The sequence below is a fragment of the Mastomys coucha genome, unplaced genomic scaffold, assembly GCF_008632895.1.
Source record: "Mastomys coucha isolate ucsf_1 unplaced genomic scaffold, UCSF_Mcou_1 pScaffold14, whole genome shotgun sequence".
Classification (NCBI taxonomy): Eukaryota; Metazoa; Chordata; class Mammalia; order Rodentia; family Muridae; genus Mastomys; species Mastomys coucha.
Genome location: NW_022196896.1, coordinates 20,740,081 through 20,759,527, shown reverse-complemented (window position 1 = coordinate 20,759,527; position 19,447 = coordinate 20,740,081). Strand labels below are relative to the sequence as shown.

General features: G+C 38.8%; 1 protein-coding gene across 3 annotated transcripts in view; it reads right to left on the bottom strand.

Annotated features, from left to right (window-relative positions):
* Positions 1 to 1,168: 1,168 nt before the first annotated feature.
* Positions 1,169 to 19,447, bottom strand: part of Ripk2 (receptor interacting serine/threonine kinase 2) — a 33,372-nt gene continuing 15,093 nt past the window's right edge. For all 3 annotated transcript variants that reach the window (XM_031366542.1, XM_031366544.1, XM_031366543.1), the window contains exons 5-11: positions 12,159 to 12,208; positions 11,016 to 11,177; positions 10,789 to 10,874; positions 7,059 to 7,145; positions 5,759 to 5,852; positions 3,438 to 3,599; positions 1,169 to 2,901 (exon numbers count right to left, since the gene is read on the bottom strand). In XM_031366542.1, coding sequence (XP_031222402.1) covers positions 2,564 to 2,901; positions 3,438 to 3,599; positions 5,759 to 5,852; positions 7,059 to 7,145; positions 10,789 to 10,874; positions 11,016 to 11,177; positions 12,159 to 12,208 — 979 coding nt within the window. In that variant the 3' untranslated portion in view covers positions 1,169 to 2,563. The remainder of the gene's footprint in view (positions 2,902 to 3,437; positions 3,600 to 5,758; positions 5,853 to 7,058; positions 7,146 to 10,788; positions 10,875 to 11,015; positions 11,178 to 12,158; positions 12,209 to 19,447) is intronic.

Here is a 19,447-nt window from a genome sequence, read left to right as displayed (position 1 = left end):
CAAAATTAACCCTTTCTCCTTTCCTTAATCAGAAGGTTCAAAATAAAACAAAAAGTATTATTATGTAGCTCAAGTGATACAATGTTCTGAATCTCTGTTCTACCTAAAAATAATTGTGCTTACCACTGTCTGTATTTGCATACGTCTTGGGAAGCAGAACTTAACAGGGGCATCTTGGTCTGTTCTGTAGCTTTCATTTCACTAGTCATTAGAGTCACTTAGAAAGCGCCTACTCTATGCCAGGCCTTGTTGTGTGCTGACTGGTCATAGTTAGCACAGGGTATCACTTCCGTCAAAACAAGGACATGCAAACGTTCAGTATAGGTCACAGTGAAAACCATCTGCTGAGACCAGTAATACCACTGAAGGAGGACAGTTTTATTGAAGTAATACCACTGAAGGAGGACAGCTTATTGACGATTCATCTTGACTGTTAACATCACAGGGATATTTGTGGGTTTTTTTTTGGGGGGGGTATTCCAAGACAAGAATTTTTCTGTGTAGCCCTGGCTGTCCTGGAAATCACTCTTTAGACCAGGCTGGCCTTAAACTCAAGAGATCTGCCTGCCTCTGCCTTCCTAGTATTAAGATTAAAGGTGTGTGCCACAACTGTCCAGTGGTACCATCTTCTTATTGTTCAGTGTGCTCTATTCATGTAGAAAGTTTGTGAGCTATGACGATGGGTGACTATACATGTGTATTCCTTACAGTAAGTCACAGGAGAACAACATTTGGGTTATAAGCATGTAACCACAGACAGCGGGCCATACATTAAGAATCGTAGACTTTGCAGCAAAAGGAAAGCAGGGGAAACTTCGTTTTATCAATCTACATATATCATACATCACCAGCGTAAGAGAGAGAGGAGGGAGGGAGGGGGAAAGGGAGAGAGACAGAGACACACAGAGAGACAGAGACTAAAAGAGAGTAATTAAGAAAAACCTTCCTCTTCTTTTTCTTTTTAATTTCCAAGTTAAATCTTTTTGTTGTTTGTCTATTGGAGACAGGGTCTCAGATAGTTCAGGCTTGCTTTGAGCTTGTTAAGAGCTAAGGATGACTAAACTCTTGATCTGAATGCTTCCATTTCCAAAGTTCTGGGCTAATAGGCATGCCACCACACCTGAGTTTTTATTTTAATACTTTTAAAAGAATTTAATCGCAACTCATGAGTCTAATTGATTTTTATTTTTCTCTTTAAATTTCTGTGTTTCTGAAAGTCTCATAAGAGTCACATCAAAAGTTAATGTCATTTTAAAATTGAATTTAAATTCTTTAAACATTTTTCCCTTTAGTTTTATATATGAGTGTTTTGCCTGCATGTAAGTGCCCTGGCCACCTGCCTGGTGGCCTGTCGAGGCCATAAGAGTGTTTAGGTTCCCTGGAACTGGAGTAATTGATAGTTGTGAGGTATCATGTGGGTGCTAGGAACAGAACCTGGGTCCTCTTCCAGAGCAGCCAGTACTCTCACATGCTGTGCTCAGGCATCTCGCCAACCCTGGTGTTTAAAATTCTTGTTTCAAATTAAGGACTACTTCATGGTCTCCACATGATCTAAGTCCTTTTATTCCACACTCATGTTGTCTTAGGTTATGAGTCTGGTGCGTCTTTCAATTTGAGCTTTCAAATTCATCCCATTTTTCACTTTCTTCTAACTTTGTTAAACCATTTTCAGAAAAAGGCATCACTTTGTATAGGTTCCCTTTACTGACATAAGCTAGCAACCAGAAGATAAAAAGAATGCACACTGTATTGCCTTTTTCTTGTGAAGTGGTGTGAGCAAGCTTGGAAAATCAAACACAGAGAGGCATGGCTGATGTGTGATAATTGAGTGGAGTGAGTTAGATGTGTGGATGAGCACACTTGCTATACCTTTCAGTTCAAAAACCATAGTGTGTTACAAAGAAAACAGCTAAGTAAGGGCCAGCCTCTACCCAACCAGCATGTGCTTAAAACAGGAGCTGGAAGCAGGCTGCAACAGGGCACACACTGGGCTGCTCGGTCTGGAGACAGACAGGAGGCAGAGGCTAAGCACAGGTACATGGACGGCCAGGGTTAATAAAAGATTCTCCCCCCCCTTCTTTGTACACTTTGTATTCCCTGAAACAACCTTCTAAAGAGTTTGTAAGTCAAATTTAAAAATGCGTTTTTTTTTAACTCTTTGGAGATCTTAATTTGGGATTGGCGAGTGGGGATTCTGTGTCACTGCTATGTAATGTCAAACTGCACTTTAGAGGAGCAAGAAGCAGCCGCAGAGAAGGTGTGAAAACGTGTTCCATCGGAATCAAAGGCCACCGTAAGGCACGTTACATACAAGAAAAGTGTAATTATTACATAAAAAAGTTCAAGTAGTGAAACTAACATAAAAACTGAACTACACAGCATAGAGCAAACTTTTTACTTATATTAATTTAAAAAAAATACTGCAATGTCATGGGAAGAGACTCTTCCAAAAACCTTCAAGTGAAGTGTCTAATACTCTCATGTTTTTTATACAAATATTATACAGGTAAGAGAAATATAAATAACCATTTGTAAACTGACTTTCCTCTCAAAGAAGGCCCCCTCATAAGCTTTTATTTTGAAGGAAATTTGAAGATGGTGTTCTGGAGGCCACAGGTACTTCCGGATAAGGCTGAAGCCCCATCTGCTTGTTATCTTTCAACTTCTGTACTATAACTCTGGCAAATTCTTCTCCTTGGATGTCAGAGGTATCTAGCAGCTGTCTGACTTTTGAGGTCCTTGTAGGTTTGGTGCTAATGAGTTCATAGTCCTCCTTCATGATCAGGTCCCGAGACAGAAGGGCGTCCAGTGATTGGTTAAGGCAGGCTTCAGTCATCTGGCTCACAATGGCTTCCCTCTTACTCTGGATCCACTGTTGTGCTATACCAGCTTGCAGGCGCTCTGCAGCAAAGTAATGCATGAGAATTACCAAGCTGAGGATAGGTATAGGCAATGAGTGCAATTCTGCGTGAAAGTGAATAAGCAGAACACTTATTTCCAAATGACTGTGCTACTGTGGATAGTATATTTTGAAAATGCTATTATACAGGAACTATCCAGAGATTTGAGTTTTACCTCCCCATTCACCTCCCAGAAAGAATATTATATATTTATATGCTATGTTGTAGAGCAAAATGACTTTAATTTTTGTTGTTGTTTCAATATAAGAATACCCGCCTATCTGATAAGTGAAAATAGCTTCACCTTTACTAACATTTAAAGTAAGGTAAGGGCTTCTTACCACTTCCTTCTAGGTTAGAGATTCCTGGAATGCATTTGGTCAGCACTGTGTTTATAAATGCTTTCCTACTTAAACCAAATACTTATTTGAAGTATGGAATAAAAACTAAGAAAGCTTACTCTATGCTGAATCTACGCATTTCCTACTTGTAAGGTAAACACCTGCACTTGCAGTGTGACTCACAGCATATACCCACCTGAACTTTTCTCAACCAAGAGTGGACTTATTACAGCCAAGGAGCACACGGTGGCCCTGCGATCACAGAAGGCTGCCCCTTGTGATACAGAAACGATGCCATCCCAGCTGTGGGTTCCAGGACAGTGGTGTGCGTTCGATGAAGAGCAGTCTTGAGGTGCTCCTGCAGAACAGTTCATTACAGGTAGAGTTTTCATTAGATAAGATACCAGTGGGCGGTCACACAGAAGGTAGGCTCTAACAGCTTTGCTTTTGTAGTATCATTGAAGCTACTTCAGAAATCCAATTCTGAAAATACTTGAAATATGTGTGTGTGTGTGTGTGTGTGTGTGTGTGTGTGTGTAAAGGTCAGAGGTCGACATGTAGGAGTCAGCTCTCTCTACCCTGTGAGTTCAGATGATCAAATTCAGGTTGCTGGCATAGTGGGAAGTACTTTCACACACAGTCATCTTGCCAGTCCTGCAAATACTTTTAGAGTAATAAACATTCACACTGAAAAGTTTTTTTGTTTTTTGTTTTTTTTAATACTGTTAGTGCTTGCCTGGTCTATACTTATAAATCATAAAAGTTCCCCATCTTCTCACAGTCTCATACTTCTTCCCTGTGAATTTTCCCTCTTCCACTTTAAATGTGTGTTATGTATGTCTGCCACATACACAGACTTTCAAGTGTAATAAATCTATACTTGACATGTGTTTTCTACTTTCTCTTCCAGAAAACAATTTCAGTGCTCCAACTGTTTATCCTACTTCAAGTTTATGTAGTTATCTTTCTGTCACCATTGAATACCCTGTCCCTTCAACATTCTCAGAGGCTCACTGTACATCACCTTCCCAATAGGTACTGATGACGTCTCAAACAAACATATCATCCATCCATCTTAACGCTAAACCCCATTTCAGTTCTTAGTTCTAAGCTGTGTGTTTTCATAGCTTTAGAACACAGTATTCAGCTTGATGGCCTTCTCCCTCAGCTCAGGTGAGCAGTCATACCCCAATCTCTTACATTGCCTTCCCTGTTTTCCCTTTTAACTGCCCTTACTCCAAGTCTCCTTTCCACGTCAAAGTGGCTTCTGCAGGGTCATCATGGTGGCTCAGTGGGTCAAGGCACTGGCTTCACTTGAATTTGATTCCCAGAATCCACAGTGGAAGGAGATAAGTGACTCTCAAAAGATGACTTCTGATCTGTACATGTGCACTGTGATGCCCTAGCCCTACCCATCCCCCACCCCAAACAATAAATTTAATTTTTTTTTTCTAATTTCAGCCATGATGAACCTTCCTAAAGCAAAAAATTGTATCTGATACACTTCTTCAAGAGTCACTCCCTCCTGAACTTAAAAGCCTAAATTAGCTTAGTAGAATGTAGGAATTCTTTTTTTAAATTGATTAATTTTTTTAAATAAAAAGATATGTATGTATAAGTGTTTTGTTCTGCATTTATGTCTGTTCACTGTGCATGCTTGATGTCTATAGAGGCCAGAAAATAGGGTGGCAGATCCTTTGGAACTGGAGTTGTGGCAGTTCTGAGATGCTGTGTGGGTGCTGGGAATCAAGCCTGATTGGTCTGGAAGAGCAGTAGTAATCTTTCCCACTGAGCTCTCTCTCCAGTCTCTAGGAATTCTTGCCGATACCATTGTAATCCTCCTTCATCTTTGATCTCTTCATTTTCACTCTATCTACAAGACAAACTAAATTATCCAGTTACCCGTCTCCTTACTTCTGGACTCCATATTGTTGTTTTTATGGAATGCCTATCTGTCATAAGTAGAGGTCAGTCTTCAGCCAGAAATACAGTCTTCATGATGACATAACAGAGTAAAGGGACATGAAAGTATTCGTCAAAGAGCCTGGCATCACGCAAGTCTTGGATCTGCTAGTTACTTGCTATGTGATCCAGAGAGTTCATAATCTGTAAACAAGGACTAAGACTGGCTCCCTCACACAACTATTAAAAATACATTCTTAAGAATGTGTCTTGTTTCTTGTAGTGAATCACACACACACACACACACACACACACACACACACACATATCTTAAAATATAGTTACTATGGTAACTTTGAAACATTTCTCTTTTTTCTTGTGAGATTAAGCAAAACACCCTTTCCATCATGACCACAGAATGACTTTAATATAAACATACTTGTTCATCATGCCACTGCTACTTTTACATACGTAGCCTTGTTACTCTAAAAAAAAAATGGATCATGAATGCAAATGAGAAATGTGTTCCATGCACAACATTTGTCTGTCAAGGGTATAATTTGAAAGAAAGTGAAAAGGTTTTATATAACCATGCTGACTGGAAAATTGGCATACCAGATAAAAAACCTTTGTCTTGAGGAGCTGACAGGGACCTGGATGTCCCAGGAGAACCAGTGTTTGTAGAAAGCAGAGAGGATCCACACGATTCCTAAAGGAAACAGAAGACCAACAGGTGGAAGGGGAGTTGTAAACATAAAGTTTTGTAGAAAGGCATTGTCTTTAAAATTACATGGCTAGGGTTTCCAGATTCTTGTTAATTAAAAAGGGAAACCCAGAACTACTATAAATTATAGTCTGCAGAACCAAAGAAGTATGGTATAAAACCATCACAAATAAATGTAATTTCTTTTTCACCCTTTTCTCTACTAGGGGTTGAACCTAGCATCCCAGACATGCTAGGTGAGTGCCCTACCACTGAGCTACCTCCTCAGTCTCTAAACGTAATGTCTTTATCAACTCAAATGGAAGGGATAGGGCAATAGCTATGTACTAGAAACAACTATACACTCATTATGATTCAGAGGACCTGCTCAGTGGCTAGAAAGGTGAACAAGAAACATGTGGTTATCTACTGATTTAGAGCAAATCAGTAGCTCTGTCACTGAAATGCTTACTGCCTTCCAAAAACTCATTGAAACTCTCTGGCTTTAATGTTTCATCAAAAATTAGCTTATTACCCTCAGAGAGGCAGGTGGAGAGGGGATGGGATAGGGATTTCCAAAGGGGGGACCAGGAAAGGGGAAAACATTTGAAATGTAAATAAAGAAAATATCCAATAAAAAGTATTACTCAAGGATCAAATTAGATTTTTTATATAAAAGTGATTTTGAAAGTACGTAGTGTGGTTCAGAGTGGTGTTTCAGTGGGTAGCCAAGTGGTAACCTGAGTCTGATCCTTGAGAACCACATACTAAAAGAGAGGATGGGTTTCTGCCAGTTACCCTTTAACACACATGCACACATCCACATGTACACATGCTGTGTAAACAAATATAAAAAAAACCCTATGTGGCATGCTTTAATGTTCTTTTGAATGTAGTTACTTTTATGAACCTATAAAGTGGATATATAATCTTAAAATGATTCATAACAATGACCAATTAAAGAAATAACTCTTGGAGAGCAATAGAAACTTCTTACTTACTGTAAGAGGTGGAACGGTGCCATAAAAGTGGTGAAATTATCACTTCTGATTTACCTATACATTACCCTAGAGTAGAGTGAGATGACCGCTTAGCTAGTTCTAAATGCTTCCTGGACTTTAGCTTTCCAGATATATAAAAGGGGTTTGACTAAAGGATTTTTTAAATATTCTTCTGACATTCAAGTTTAGTATAACAGAAGTGTATTTGTACCTCCTGTGGAGGATGGTTTGCAGGTAGGTTCGGCGACAAATCCATTTTCTTATCACATAAGTGAATAGTACTCGATGCACTCTGTATCTGGAATGAACATACACATGTTTTGTGATTACAGAAAAATCAATGGAAACAAAATCTACATCATTTGGGAATATATAACTTAATTAGGTAGAGACAGTACAGAAAAAGAAACGCTTAGAGAATAGACTTTGCATCCTGCCCCATATTCATTGTTTGATTTCATAAATATTATCTCAAGAGTGCTACAGTTTCATCTTTAATGCTTACAAACAGGACTATTTAAAGACTGAAATAATAAAGCATTTGTTTCAAGCCAGGTATTCAATTTTGTGTGCTCTTTCTATCTGTAATTATTATTATGCAAAACTATATTTCAAGGACTACACTTTAAATTCTATGACTATTTTTATTGCACTGAAAAGAAACCAAGGTTGGGTCAATGTAAAGGTGGTAGTGTGTTACATGGTACTGTGTGTGTGTGTGTGTGTGTGTGTGTGTGTGTGTGTGAGAAGGTCAAGTCTAGAGTCCACATTATGTAACTAACTGACCCCTACATATATATAATGTATATTGGTCACGTCACCACTCCATTTCCTTTCTTATGTCTCTCCTACTCCCTTTGAAACTCTACTTCTCATCTTGTCCTCTGTCCTACTTTCATGTCTTAAAAATTAAAAAAAAATCTGTATCTATATATAATGTCTATCATCTATCTATCTATCTACCTACCTACCTACCTACCTATCTACCTACCTAAGTACCTATTATTCTACTGAGTTTAATTAGTGTTGCTTGCAAGTGCATGGTCTGGCGGAGGAAACATTAATTTTCCTATTTATACCTTAGAGATAATGATACTAATTTAGTAGGGTTACTACAAGCATGGATTAGAAGTAATATATGCAAAAGGGTACTAAGATTACTTGCAGGTATTCAATAAAATGTAGCTGCAAAACAGGTGCCTTGTTGCCTAAATACAGTAACTTTATACTAAAGGGATTTACTTTTGGCTCCATAAACGAGACTTAGACAGGCTGTCATTACTAAGTCATTTACAAACCAATCTGGAAGTCTACCCCCTGCCTCAACTCCATTTCACACAGAATCTCACTCTGTGGTGAGGGTCAGGCTGGCCTGGATTTTACTATGTAGACTATGGTGGCCTCAAACTCAGAGCATTCTACCTGCCTCTGCTTCTGGAATGTTGTGATTACAGGTGAAAAATACCACACACAGCTAAATCTAAAGTCTAGTTTTCCTATCTATCTATCTATCTATCTATCTATCTATCTATCTATCTATCTATCTATCTACCAACACAGTACTCACTGTTCTTCAGAACTTTAGAAACCAGTGGGTTCTACATACAGCTCTTCATTTGGAGAGAACCATAACTTCCTCCTCCATTTGGAGGAAAAGACTCATCCCCCTGTATATGCAGTGATCTAGTTTGTTACTCAGTAAACTGTAGTTCAGCAAGTGTTCGTGTATGGGTTGAGACTGTGTGACCCTTGAGGAGCTGGATCTTTCTATTGAGTGAGCAGAGATCCACCTGCCTCTGCCCTCTGCATGCTGGGGCTGAAGACATGCACCACCACACCACAGAAAATTTTATATGCATCTTTAAATTAGCTCTTGGCTATGTCTGTTACATAAAGTTTTCCTGACTTTTACTGAAACATTTCTAAGTCAGCTCTTTAGTAGTAATACCTATTAAAAAAAAAAAAAACCTAATGAAGTATGATAATTCAAACTGCTTATGTACTAGTGAATCATTCCTAAAGAAGAAAATACAAGAAGTTACTAAAGAAAACTTTTTTTTGGTTCAGTTTTTATTTTTTTAACATATAGAAAACACTTACTTAGAAAAATCCAAATAGTAAGAACTAGAATTTTGAAAGAATTAAAAAATATAGAAAATGCAAGTAAAACAAGCCATTCTAGATTGAGAAATATTAAATGTGTGTGTGTGTGTGTGTGTGTGTGTGTGTGTGTGTAGGGCAGAGTCTCAATGTGTTGCTTCTGTTTCTCATTCTACTGTATGTGGGGTGTTGTGTGACTAACCTTTGATACTACAATAATCTCAAGTAAAGAAGCCAACATTTTACCCCAACCCCCACCTGTAACTTCATGTAAATCACACTGTGACATAAAAACAATGATGGATCCATGTTGTGATTACTAAATTATCTGAAAACTATACTTTACTTGAGAAGATACAACTTTTAAACATCCAGTCTTATATATAGTATGTGAGTGTTTGAGCTGTTTGGAGACAGAAAGGGGTGTGGGACAGTTCTCTCTCCTCATAGCCAAGACAAAGGCCTTTGTATTTCCCTTCTTTTTCTGTTCCTTTTCTGTTTAATGATATACCACTGAATTCTACCCCTGGTCCCCCTCCCTCTTTTTATTTTTAATTTTGAGACAGCTCTAGCTAACTTACCCATGTTGGCCTTGAGCTCACACTGTAGCCCAGGCACACCTTGAATCTGCAATCCTCCTCTTAGCCTACCCAAGTAGATGGGATTACAGGACGGTACCACCAGGTCCCTACTCATCTAGTTTTGCTTAGAGAAAGATGAAAAAAAGGAGAAACTTGTAAGGGGAGAATAGGAAAAGAAAAGAAAAGACAAAAGGAAACATTCTTAGCAGTCTGTCTTGACACTGGCATCTCTGAAAAAGGCTGTACCCTACCCAGAAATTGGAGAGTTGAAGAAGTTAGGAAAAGAATTCAGACTTCATATTTAGACCCTCTAAAATACTCTCCATGGTATTGGCAACAAAAAGGCATGTTCATCAATCGATGGAATCAAACTGAAGACTTGGCTATTAATATTGATGTCTTTAATTTGATGAGTACTTGCTTCTTTTACTAAACTAAATTACTTTCATTTAAACTAATCTTTAAATGAAAGGCTATGCTTGCAGTTCCAGCAAGTAGGAGAGGAAAGCAAACTGTCAGTCAGCAAAGAACAACAGATCATGCTGTTCATCACCCAAGAGTCGGGCTAGCTGGCAATCTGATTACCACATATACAGTGCAACTCAATGAAACCCAGAGAGTGCTAGCCTATGCTCACTTTGCTCTAAGGAACTGCAGATGCTTTATAAATCCTCAGTTGTTCTGATCCACAAGAGCTACACTGATCATACAACTGTCCCAGGTAGTTTACATTAACTTTTCTGACAGTTTGGTTTATGCAACGTGAAGTATTTGAGTGAGAAAACAAATTGAAAACCAAGGAATAAAAGTATACTTTGGGGGCTCAAATATAACATAAATGAGACTACTTTACTTTGTGATAAATCTCAAAACAAATAAACAAACAAACAAAAAACCCAAGTACTTTAAAGACGAGCAAGAACTAAGCTCTGCAGGTGTTAACACTTAGCAGAAGCAAATGCAGACCAACACTTATCATATGCAAGGCTGTGAATGACACGGGGTGTTTGCTGTGCACAGCAGCCTCAGCACAGATTCTAAGTTCACATCAGATATGCTGCAGATTCTGAAATTGTTAAATCTGAAGGTAGCCCATTTGAATGAAACGGAAATGCCCATTGGTGACAAAGAAAAGGCAGTCATCGTGACCCTTGTAAATTCTCCCACCTCCAGCCTGGTTCTGGGAAACTAAACTAAAACTTCATGAGTGACATACAGTTTTGTAAAGCTCTCAGTTATAAAATTTCAAAGGGGGGTTACCTTTGCCCTTTTTAGCTGAAGAACAGCCTCAAGAAATGTTATGTCTTCAAATGTTCTCAGAACTGGTTCAAGTTCTATTATGCATTCTAAATAAGAAAAAAACAACAAGAGCAAATTAATGTATAAAACAGTTTCAAGATAGGCATGAATTTTTCAAGGAATACTTTAGTTAATGTATACTTATAATTTCTATAATTCAAAGATCCAGATTAAAACTGTCCACTCACTCAAGAAAGATGGTCTTTCATCTGGGTTTTGCGCCCATCCACTTTGTATTAGAGAGATCATGAGACTTCGATGAGGTATATTAAATGGCAAATTCTCCTCACTAGTGTCAGGCCGATGTCCCTGGGACACACTGTACATGATCTGCAAAGGATTGGTGACCTCTGTCAAAACAAATATATTTCATTAACTGGAAAGATGTTACTAACATAATTCAAATAAAAATGAGGATATCGTAAAGTGTTAGTCCAATTCAAAATACCCTTCTCTGTAAGAGGACTTACCTCCCAGCCACTGTCAGCCTGGTGCACCTCTTACAGGAGGAATTTACAGCCCTCCCCCTCCTTAGTTTTAGATTTAGACAAGTCATTTGATTTTCTATGTGAGAAGAGCTGAACCAGGCAGAGCTCAGCAGAGCCTAACATAGCCAACAAGGGACAGTAACTAATAGTTAATGTACATGAGAGATAAATGCTGTCTGTTAAACTACCGAAATGTTAAGGATATTCATGATGTAACTAGTTTAACATTACAAACTTCAAAAAAAATTAAAATGCCCCAATATTATCTGGGAATGACGTAGGTTATATTTCAATCTTTGTACGTATTTATAGAAGGAATAACAATTAAATTTTCGCACAGAGTTTTATAGATATCATGATCTTGAAAATAATAATAAAGACAGGTGTGATGGCACCTGCCTTTAATCTTGGCACGTGGGAAGCAGAGGCAGGCAAATCTGTGAGTTCAAGGCCAGCTTGGTCTGTAGTCTACATAGTCCCACCAGGACAGCAAGAATTACAGTGAGACTCTGTCTCAAAAACAAAAAAATAGTTCTCATTTTGCAAAGGACAAAAATGAGGACATGAGATTTTGTGGCTTGACCACAGAGTTAGTTATGGCTAGAACAAGAACTAGGATTTAAATTTTTCTGATCTTTAAGCCACGTATACTCTTCATAACTGATACTTAGTCTAGTATGCTTTATAGTATGCAATAGATACATAACTGATATACTGCTATGTTTGCACAGTGTGTCTGGTGTACAAAATGAACGGCTGGTATATTTAAAATCTGGTGAGGTTTAGACAGTTGAGACACGTGTACCACCCACATGATGTCCTCTGGAATAAAAGTATACGTACCTTCAAAAGGCTGTTTTCTGGATAGCACTTCCCACATAATAATTGCATAGCTGTTTAAGTTAGAAAGTTATAAATCGTAAGCAAACTTTGTATACAAACTAGCATAGCATTATTTTAAAATGCTACCATTTTTGAAGATGATAAAGTAAAGAATCACCATATAAAGTCAGGATGGTGAGTATTCATATATGCCTGAAATTGTTTTTAAAGATAACTAATTTTAATGAAGAATATGAAGTTACCATAATCACGGCCTAGTGCTGCTACTCACCAGGATAAATGTTTATGATCATTTATTCTAAACATTCAGATAAATGCACCCTTTAATATGATGTCCAACACATTATCTTTGAGCAAAGTGAGGATTACAGAGAAAATCCCACCTAAATCAAGTAAAAATATTTCACTCCTCCCCACCTTCCCCCTTAGGGAATATAGAACTTGAACATAAAAGTATAATTCAAGAAGCAAATGATCGGTACATTGGTACTAGTCTGTTCTCAAATTCCTGATACCAATAGGGGAGAAAGTAAAGAACAAACAAGAATCCAAGCCACAGAAAGGCAACCAACAAAACTGCAGAAATTAGTGAGTATCTCTCAATAGTAACCATAGATATGAGAGACCAAATCTTTTGGGTTCAGACTCCATCTTAGAGAACCTGACCTAATGTTGAATTTAAGTTAACTAACAGGCTACCTAGCACTAGTTTCCAGGCTATCCCCAACAATACCTGTGTCTAACACCAATTTACAGGTTAGCATCAACAAAACCTGCATCAGTACCAGTTTCCAGGTTATTCTCCAACAAATCTGCACCTCCAGATTACAAGCCTGCCCCTGGCACTTCACTTCCTATCAACCACCAACCAGTAGGAAGCAGAAGTTAAGTTTGTGGCTTGGCTCCCAGCACCAGCCAATTATGTTAAAGGCCATAATGCCCCCATCCCAATCAGATGGGGGCATTACCAGTCTAGATACCCGCTTCTCACCTCTATAAATGCTTGCCTAAAACTAGGCTTAGGGTTCCACCTTCCTTCTGTGTCAGGGTTGGTGGGGAGCCCAAGCTAGAGCTTGAATAAAGAGACCCCAATGCAACTGCACTGTGTTCAGCTCCTTAGTGGTCTTTTTGGGGTCCACGAATGTTTGGGGTCCTGGCACAACAGATGAAAATGGCCTCAACTCACCAATAAGGAGGCAGAGGTGGCCACATTAAGAAACAAGATCCTACTTCTGTTGTCTCTAATAAACAAGCCTTATTGGTAGAAATGAAGCAATTATCAAAACAAGCTGAGCAGTTATTCTGAAGAAAAAGCCAACCTCCAACCACAATTAGTCAGAAGCGACAAGGAAGATCACCACACATTAAGATGCAACAAGGGCTTGAGAGATGGCTCAGTGGTTAAGAGCACTGACCACTCTTCCAGAGGACCTGGGTTCAATTCCCAGTACCCACATGGCAGCTCACAACATTCTGTAACATTAGTTCTAGGATATCTGACATACTTACACAGACATACATGCAGCCAAAACATCAATGCACATAAAATAAAAATAAATAAATCTAAAATAAAAAAGAATTCCCTTAAAAAAAGAGAAGAGCTGTAAATATATATTCAACAAACTTTGTCATACCTAATTTCATAAAAGAGACAAATGGACATAAGAGGTCTAATTTTTGGAACAACAGTGAGTGATTTCAATCAGTCAATATTAGCCAACTAAGCTAAAAACCATAGGTCAATGGACTGAGCATATGTCTACTGAACAGTCCATCTAATGAAACAGAACACACATTCTTCTCAGCAGTCCAAAGGACCATCTCTAAACCAGACTACATTCTAGGCTACAAATAAAGTCAAAGCAAATACCAAAGATTCAAAACCACCTCTTATATCTTCTCAGCTCCTAGAGAAACAAAACTAGAAATCAAAACGTGGGAAGAAAGTCTACAGAAACTATACAAATACCTAGAGACTGAAGAATGAACTCTTGGATTACCACTAGGTCATTCCAGAAAGCAGAGGGGAAATTTAAAATTTCCCAGAATCTAATGAAAGCGAAGTCTCTCAAGCAAAAAAAGCCCAGGACCAGATGGTTTTAGTGAAGAATTCTATCAGACCTTCTAAGAACACTTAATACCAATACTCTTCAAACTATTCCACAAAATAGAAACTGAAGGAACACTACCTAATTCGTTCTATGAGGTCACAAATACTCTGATACCTAAACCACACAAAGATTGAACAAAGAAAGAGAACTTCAGACCAATTTTCCTTATGAATACTGATGTAAAAATACTCAATAAAATTCTCTCAAACCGAATCCAAGAACATATCAAAACGATCATCCATCATGATCAAGTAGGCTTCATCCCAGGGATGCAGGGATGGTTCAATATATGGTAATTCACTATATAAACAAATCAAAGAAAAACCCCACATGATTACTTCATTAGATGCTGAGAAAGGATCTGACAAAACCCAACACCCCTTCATGATAAAATTCTTGGAAAGATCAGGAATTCAAGGTCCAAACCTAAACATAGTAAAAGCAATATATAGCAAACCAGTACCCAACATCAGACTAAATGGAGAGAAACTTGAAGTAATCCCACTAAAATCAGGGACTAGACAAGGCTTCCCACTCTCTCCCTACCTAGTCAATATAGTACTTGAAGTCCTAGCTAGAGTAATTAGACAACAAAAGGAGGTCAAAACAATACAAATTGAAAAGGAAGAAGTCAAAATATCACTATTTGCAGATGATATGATAGTATACTTAAGTGACCCCAAAAATTCCACCAGAGAACTCCTAAACCTGATAAACAACTTCAGCAGAGTGGCTGGATACAAAATTAACTCAAACAAACCAGTAGCCTTTCTCTACTCAAGGATAAACAGGCTTAGAGAGAAATTAGGGAAACACATAGTATGCACTCAATGTTAAGAGATATTAGCCCAAAAGCTTGGAATACCCAAGATGCAATTAACAGACCATATGAAGCTCAAGAAGAAGGAAGACTAAAGTGTGGGTGCTTCAGTCCTTCTTAGAAGGGGGAACAAAATACTCCTGGGAGCAAATATAGAGACAAAGTGTGGAGCAGAAACTGAAGGAAAGGCCATCCAGAGACTGTCCCATCTGGGGACTCATCCTATAAATCACCAAAAGCAGACACTACTGTGGATGCCAAGAAGTATATGCTGACAGGAGCCTGATATAGCTGTCTCCTGAGAGGCTCTGTCAGAGTCTGATAAATACAGATGTGGATGCTTGCAGCCGACTACTGGACTGAGAATAGATGGGGTCCCCAATGAAGGAGTTAGAGAAAGGACTGAAGGAACTGAAGGGGTTTGCAACCCCATAGGAAGAACAACAATATTAACCAACCAGAAGCCCTAAAAGTCCCAGAGACTAAACCACCAACCAAGGAGTACACATGGAGAGACCCAGGCTTCCGGCCACATATGTAGTAGAGGATGGCCTTGTAGGGCATCAATGGTAGAAGAGGCCCTTGGTCCTATGAAGGCTGGATGCCCCAGGGTAGGGGTAAGCGAGGACGGGGAGTGGCTGGGTGGGTGGGGGAACACTCTCATAGAAGCGGGGGTGGTGGGTTGGGTAGAGGTTTTGGGGGGGCGGGAAAGGGGATAACATTTGAAATGTAAATAAAGAAAATATCCAATAAAAAAGAAAGAAAGTGAAAGCACAGAACATCTGTAGCTATGAGTGCTGTCTTTTATAAAAAGGTAAGAAAAAAAGCCAGGGATATGTTTGGTGGAAGTGTGGTATGGTGTGGGGGACTGGGGTGCCTCTGCAGGTCCATGCTGAGGAACCTCTTCCCCCTGAGGTACCAGCCACAGAGTGGTGTAGTATAGAGTGGAGTTTATTTAGGGCGTGGGGAGGAGAGTTGAAGGAGTACAGACAGAAATAGGTGGTTGGGGGGTGGGTAGAGGGTGGCCATGAGCATTTGGAGAAAGAGGAGGGAGGGGAATGGGGAGAGAGGGGAAAGAGGATAGGGAAGCAAGAGGAGCAAGAGAAGAGAGCAAGAAAGTGAGGTAGGTGCAAGCAGCCCCTTGTATAGTGAGTCAGGTACACCTGGCTGTTGCCAGGTAACTGTGGGGCGGAGCCTAAATGAAATGCTAACAAGGAGTGCTTTAAAAAACAAAAAGATCTCAAGTAATAAGGTATCAAAGATCAGGTCAGAACTTAATGAAATGGAGACCAGAACAATATATATTCTTGTTGTGAGTCTAGCCAGTTAAGCCATCTCTCCAGCCCAAGAGCTATATAAAAAAAGAGTTATTTCTTTAGAAATAAGATGGTCAAACTTTTAAATGAATAGTCCAGAGATGAAGGCCAAAAATAATAGAATTAGAGATGAAAAGGGAGGCTACTTTTTATTTTCAATAATATACAAAGATTCATTAGGAAGTACTTTGAAAACTCATTAAAAAAACCTGGAAAATCCAAAAGAAATGGTAAGTTATTAGGTAAATATGACCAACCAAAATTAAATCAAGATATATCAACACACAAACACATGCTCAGACGTGCACACACATCCACATGCATGCACCCTCGCATAGGCACACACGAGTAATCACTGATACCTATGTTATAGTAATGTTTCCTAACAAAGAAAATCTCAGGACTAGATGAATTCGTTGTCAAATTCTATCAAGCTTTTTGATGGGGGAAGGTGCAGTACATTGTGGGTTGGGGCCACTCCTAGGCTGAATAAGCCATGGGAAAGCAAGCCAGTAAGCAGCACCCCTCCATGGCCCTGTATCAGCTCCTGCCTCCAGGTTCTCAACCTGTTTAGTTGCTCACCTAAATTCCTTCAATGGTAGACTATGATGTGGAAGTATAAGCCAAATAAACCCTTTTCTCCTCAGCTCGCATTTGGGCAGTGTTTCTTCCATCGCAGCAACTGAAATCTTAACTAAGACAAATGGAAAGCAAAGCAACACTACCAAACTCATTCTATGAAGCCAACATTGTGTAGTGAGTTGGCCTAATGCTGCTTGTATGCTAACGCTAATTCCGAGATGGGTTAATCCAAAGAGGAGAGTGTCCACAAATAAGACACTGAGTGACATGCCCCAGTTAATTGTGATTGGTAAATAAAGATGCCAACAGGCAATAGCTCCTCAGAAGAGAAATAGGTGGGGTTGGGGTTTTGCAGGCTTGCAGAGAGGACAAGGAGGGAAGGAGCAGCTGCCATAGGCCATGGAATAAATGAAGAAGAAGCAGGAGAGGAGAGGGGACAGCGGCCATGGATTAAGAGAAAGCAGAGTGTGGCCCTGAGGGGTCCCCTACTAGAGCTAAGAGCTGCCAAGATGAAACACAGTAAGTAATAATTCAGGGTTACTGTTAGGAAAGTAGATTCTAACAGCATGGAGGATAGGCAACTCCCTAGCTATTGTGCCAGATAAGGCATATTCTAAATATAAAGGCTGTGTGTGTGTGTGTGTGTGTGTGTGTGTGTGTGTGTGTGTGTGTGTGTGTGCACGCATGTGTTATTTAATTTGGGAAACCAATAAGTAAAGGCGGAGTAGAAACCCTGGGCTAGGATTTTTAATATTTTTTACCATAATATTTCACTGTTGTCAAAACAGGGCAGGGAAACAATATAAAAAGGAAGCTAGAGTCCAGTTCCCTCAATGAACATATGTGCAAAAATTCTCAATAAAATTCTTACAAATCAAATTAAAAAACATATTAAAGAGATCATACACCATGATCACACTGGCTTCATCTCAGGTATGCAAAATTGGGTCAACCCTCGCAAATCAGTACATGTATAGCACAAGGAAGGAATCTACACCCTAGAAAAAGCAGGGAAGTAATCTTTCAACAAACCCAAAAGAAGATAGCCACACAAACATAATTCCACCTCTAACAACAAAAATAACAGGAAGTAACAATCACTTTCCCTTAGTATCTCTTAACATCAATGGACTCAATTCCCCCAAAAAAGACAGGACCCAGCATTTTGCTGCATACAGGAAATGCACCTTACTGACAAAGACAGACACTACCTCAGAGTAAAAGGTTGGAAAACAATTTTCCAAACAAATGGTCCCAAGAAACAAGCTGGAGTAGCTATTCTAATATCAAATAAAATCAATCTTCAACCAAAAGTTATCAAAACAGAAAAGGAAGGACATTTCATACTGGTCAAAGGAAAAAACCTACCAAGATGAACTCTTAATTCTAAACATCTATGCTCCAAATGTAAGGACACCTACATTCATAAAAGAAACTTTACTAAAGCTCAAAACACATACTGCATCCCACACAATAACAGTGGGAGACTTCAACACCCCACTGTCAGCAATGGACAGACCATGTAAACAGAAACTAAAATGAGACACAGTGAAACTAACAAGGTCATTCCATCCTAAAGCAAAAGAATATACCTTTTTCTCAGTACCTCATGGTACCTTCTCCAAAACTGACCATATAATTGGTTCACAAAATACACCTCAACAAATACAAGAAGACTGAAATAATCCCATGCACCCTGTCAGATCACCACGGACCAAGGCTGGTCTTAAATACCAACAAAAACAACGGAAAGCACACATATACATGGAAGCTGAACAACACTACTCAATGATAACTTGGTCAAGGAAGAGATAAAGAAAGAAATTAGAGTTCATCTTGGTAGGGTTTTTCCTTTGACCAGTATGAAATGTCTTTCTTTGTCTTTGATAACTTTTGGTTAAAGATTGATTTTATTTTAAAGGCATTTTAGAATTCAAAGAAAATGAAAACACATCAGACCAAAACTTATGGGACACAATGAAAGCAGTCCTAAGAGGAAAACTCATAGCTCTGAGTGCCTCCAAAAAGAAACTGAAGAGAGCTTACATTAGCAGCTTGACAGTACACCTGAAAGCCTTAGAATAAAAAGAAGCAAATTCACCTAAGAGGAGTAGATATCAGGAAATAATCAAACTCAGGGCTGAAATCAACCAAGTGGAAGCAAAAAGAACTATACAAAGAATCAACCAAAACAGGAGCTGGTTCTTTGAGAAAAATCAACAAGATAGATAAATCCTTAGCCAGACTAACTAGAGGGCACAGAGACAGTATCCTAATTAACAAGATCAGAAATGAAAAGGGAGACATAATAATGAAGTATATCTTAAAATAATTATTCTGTTTGTTGAATATTAACAGTTGAAAATACTAAAATCATGTTCTACAAATATCATGGAAATATTATTGATAATTTTTCTCACCGTGCTTGAAATTAGCATTTTCTTTTTTTTTTTTTTTTTT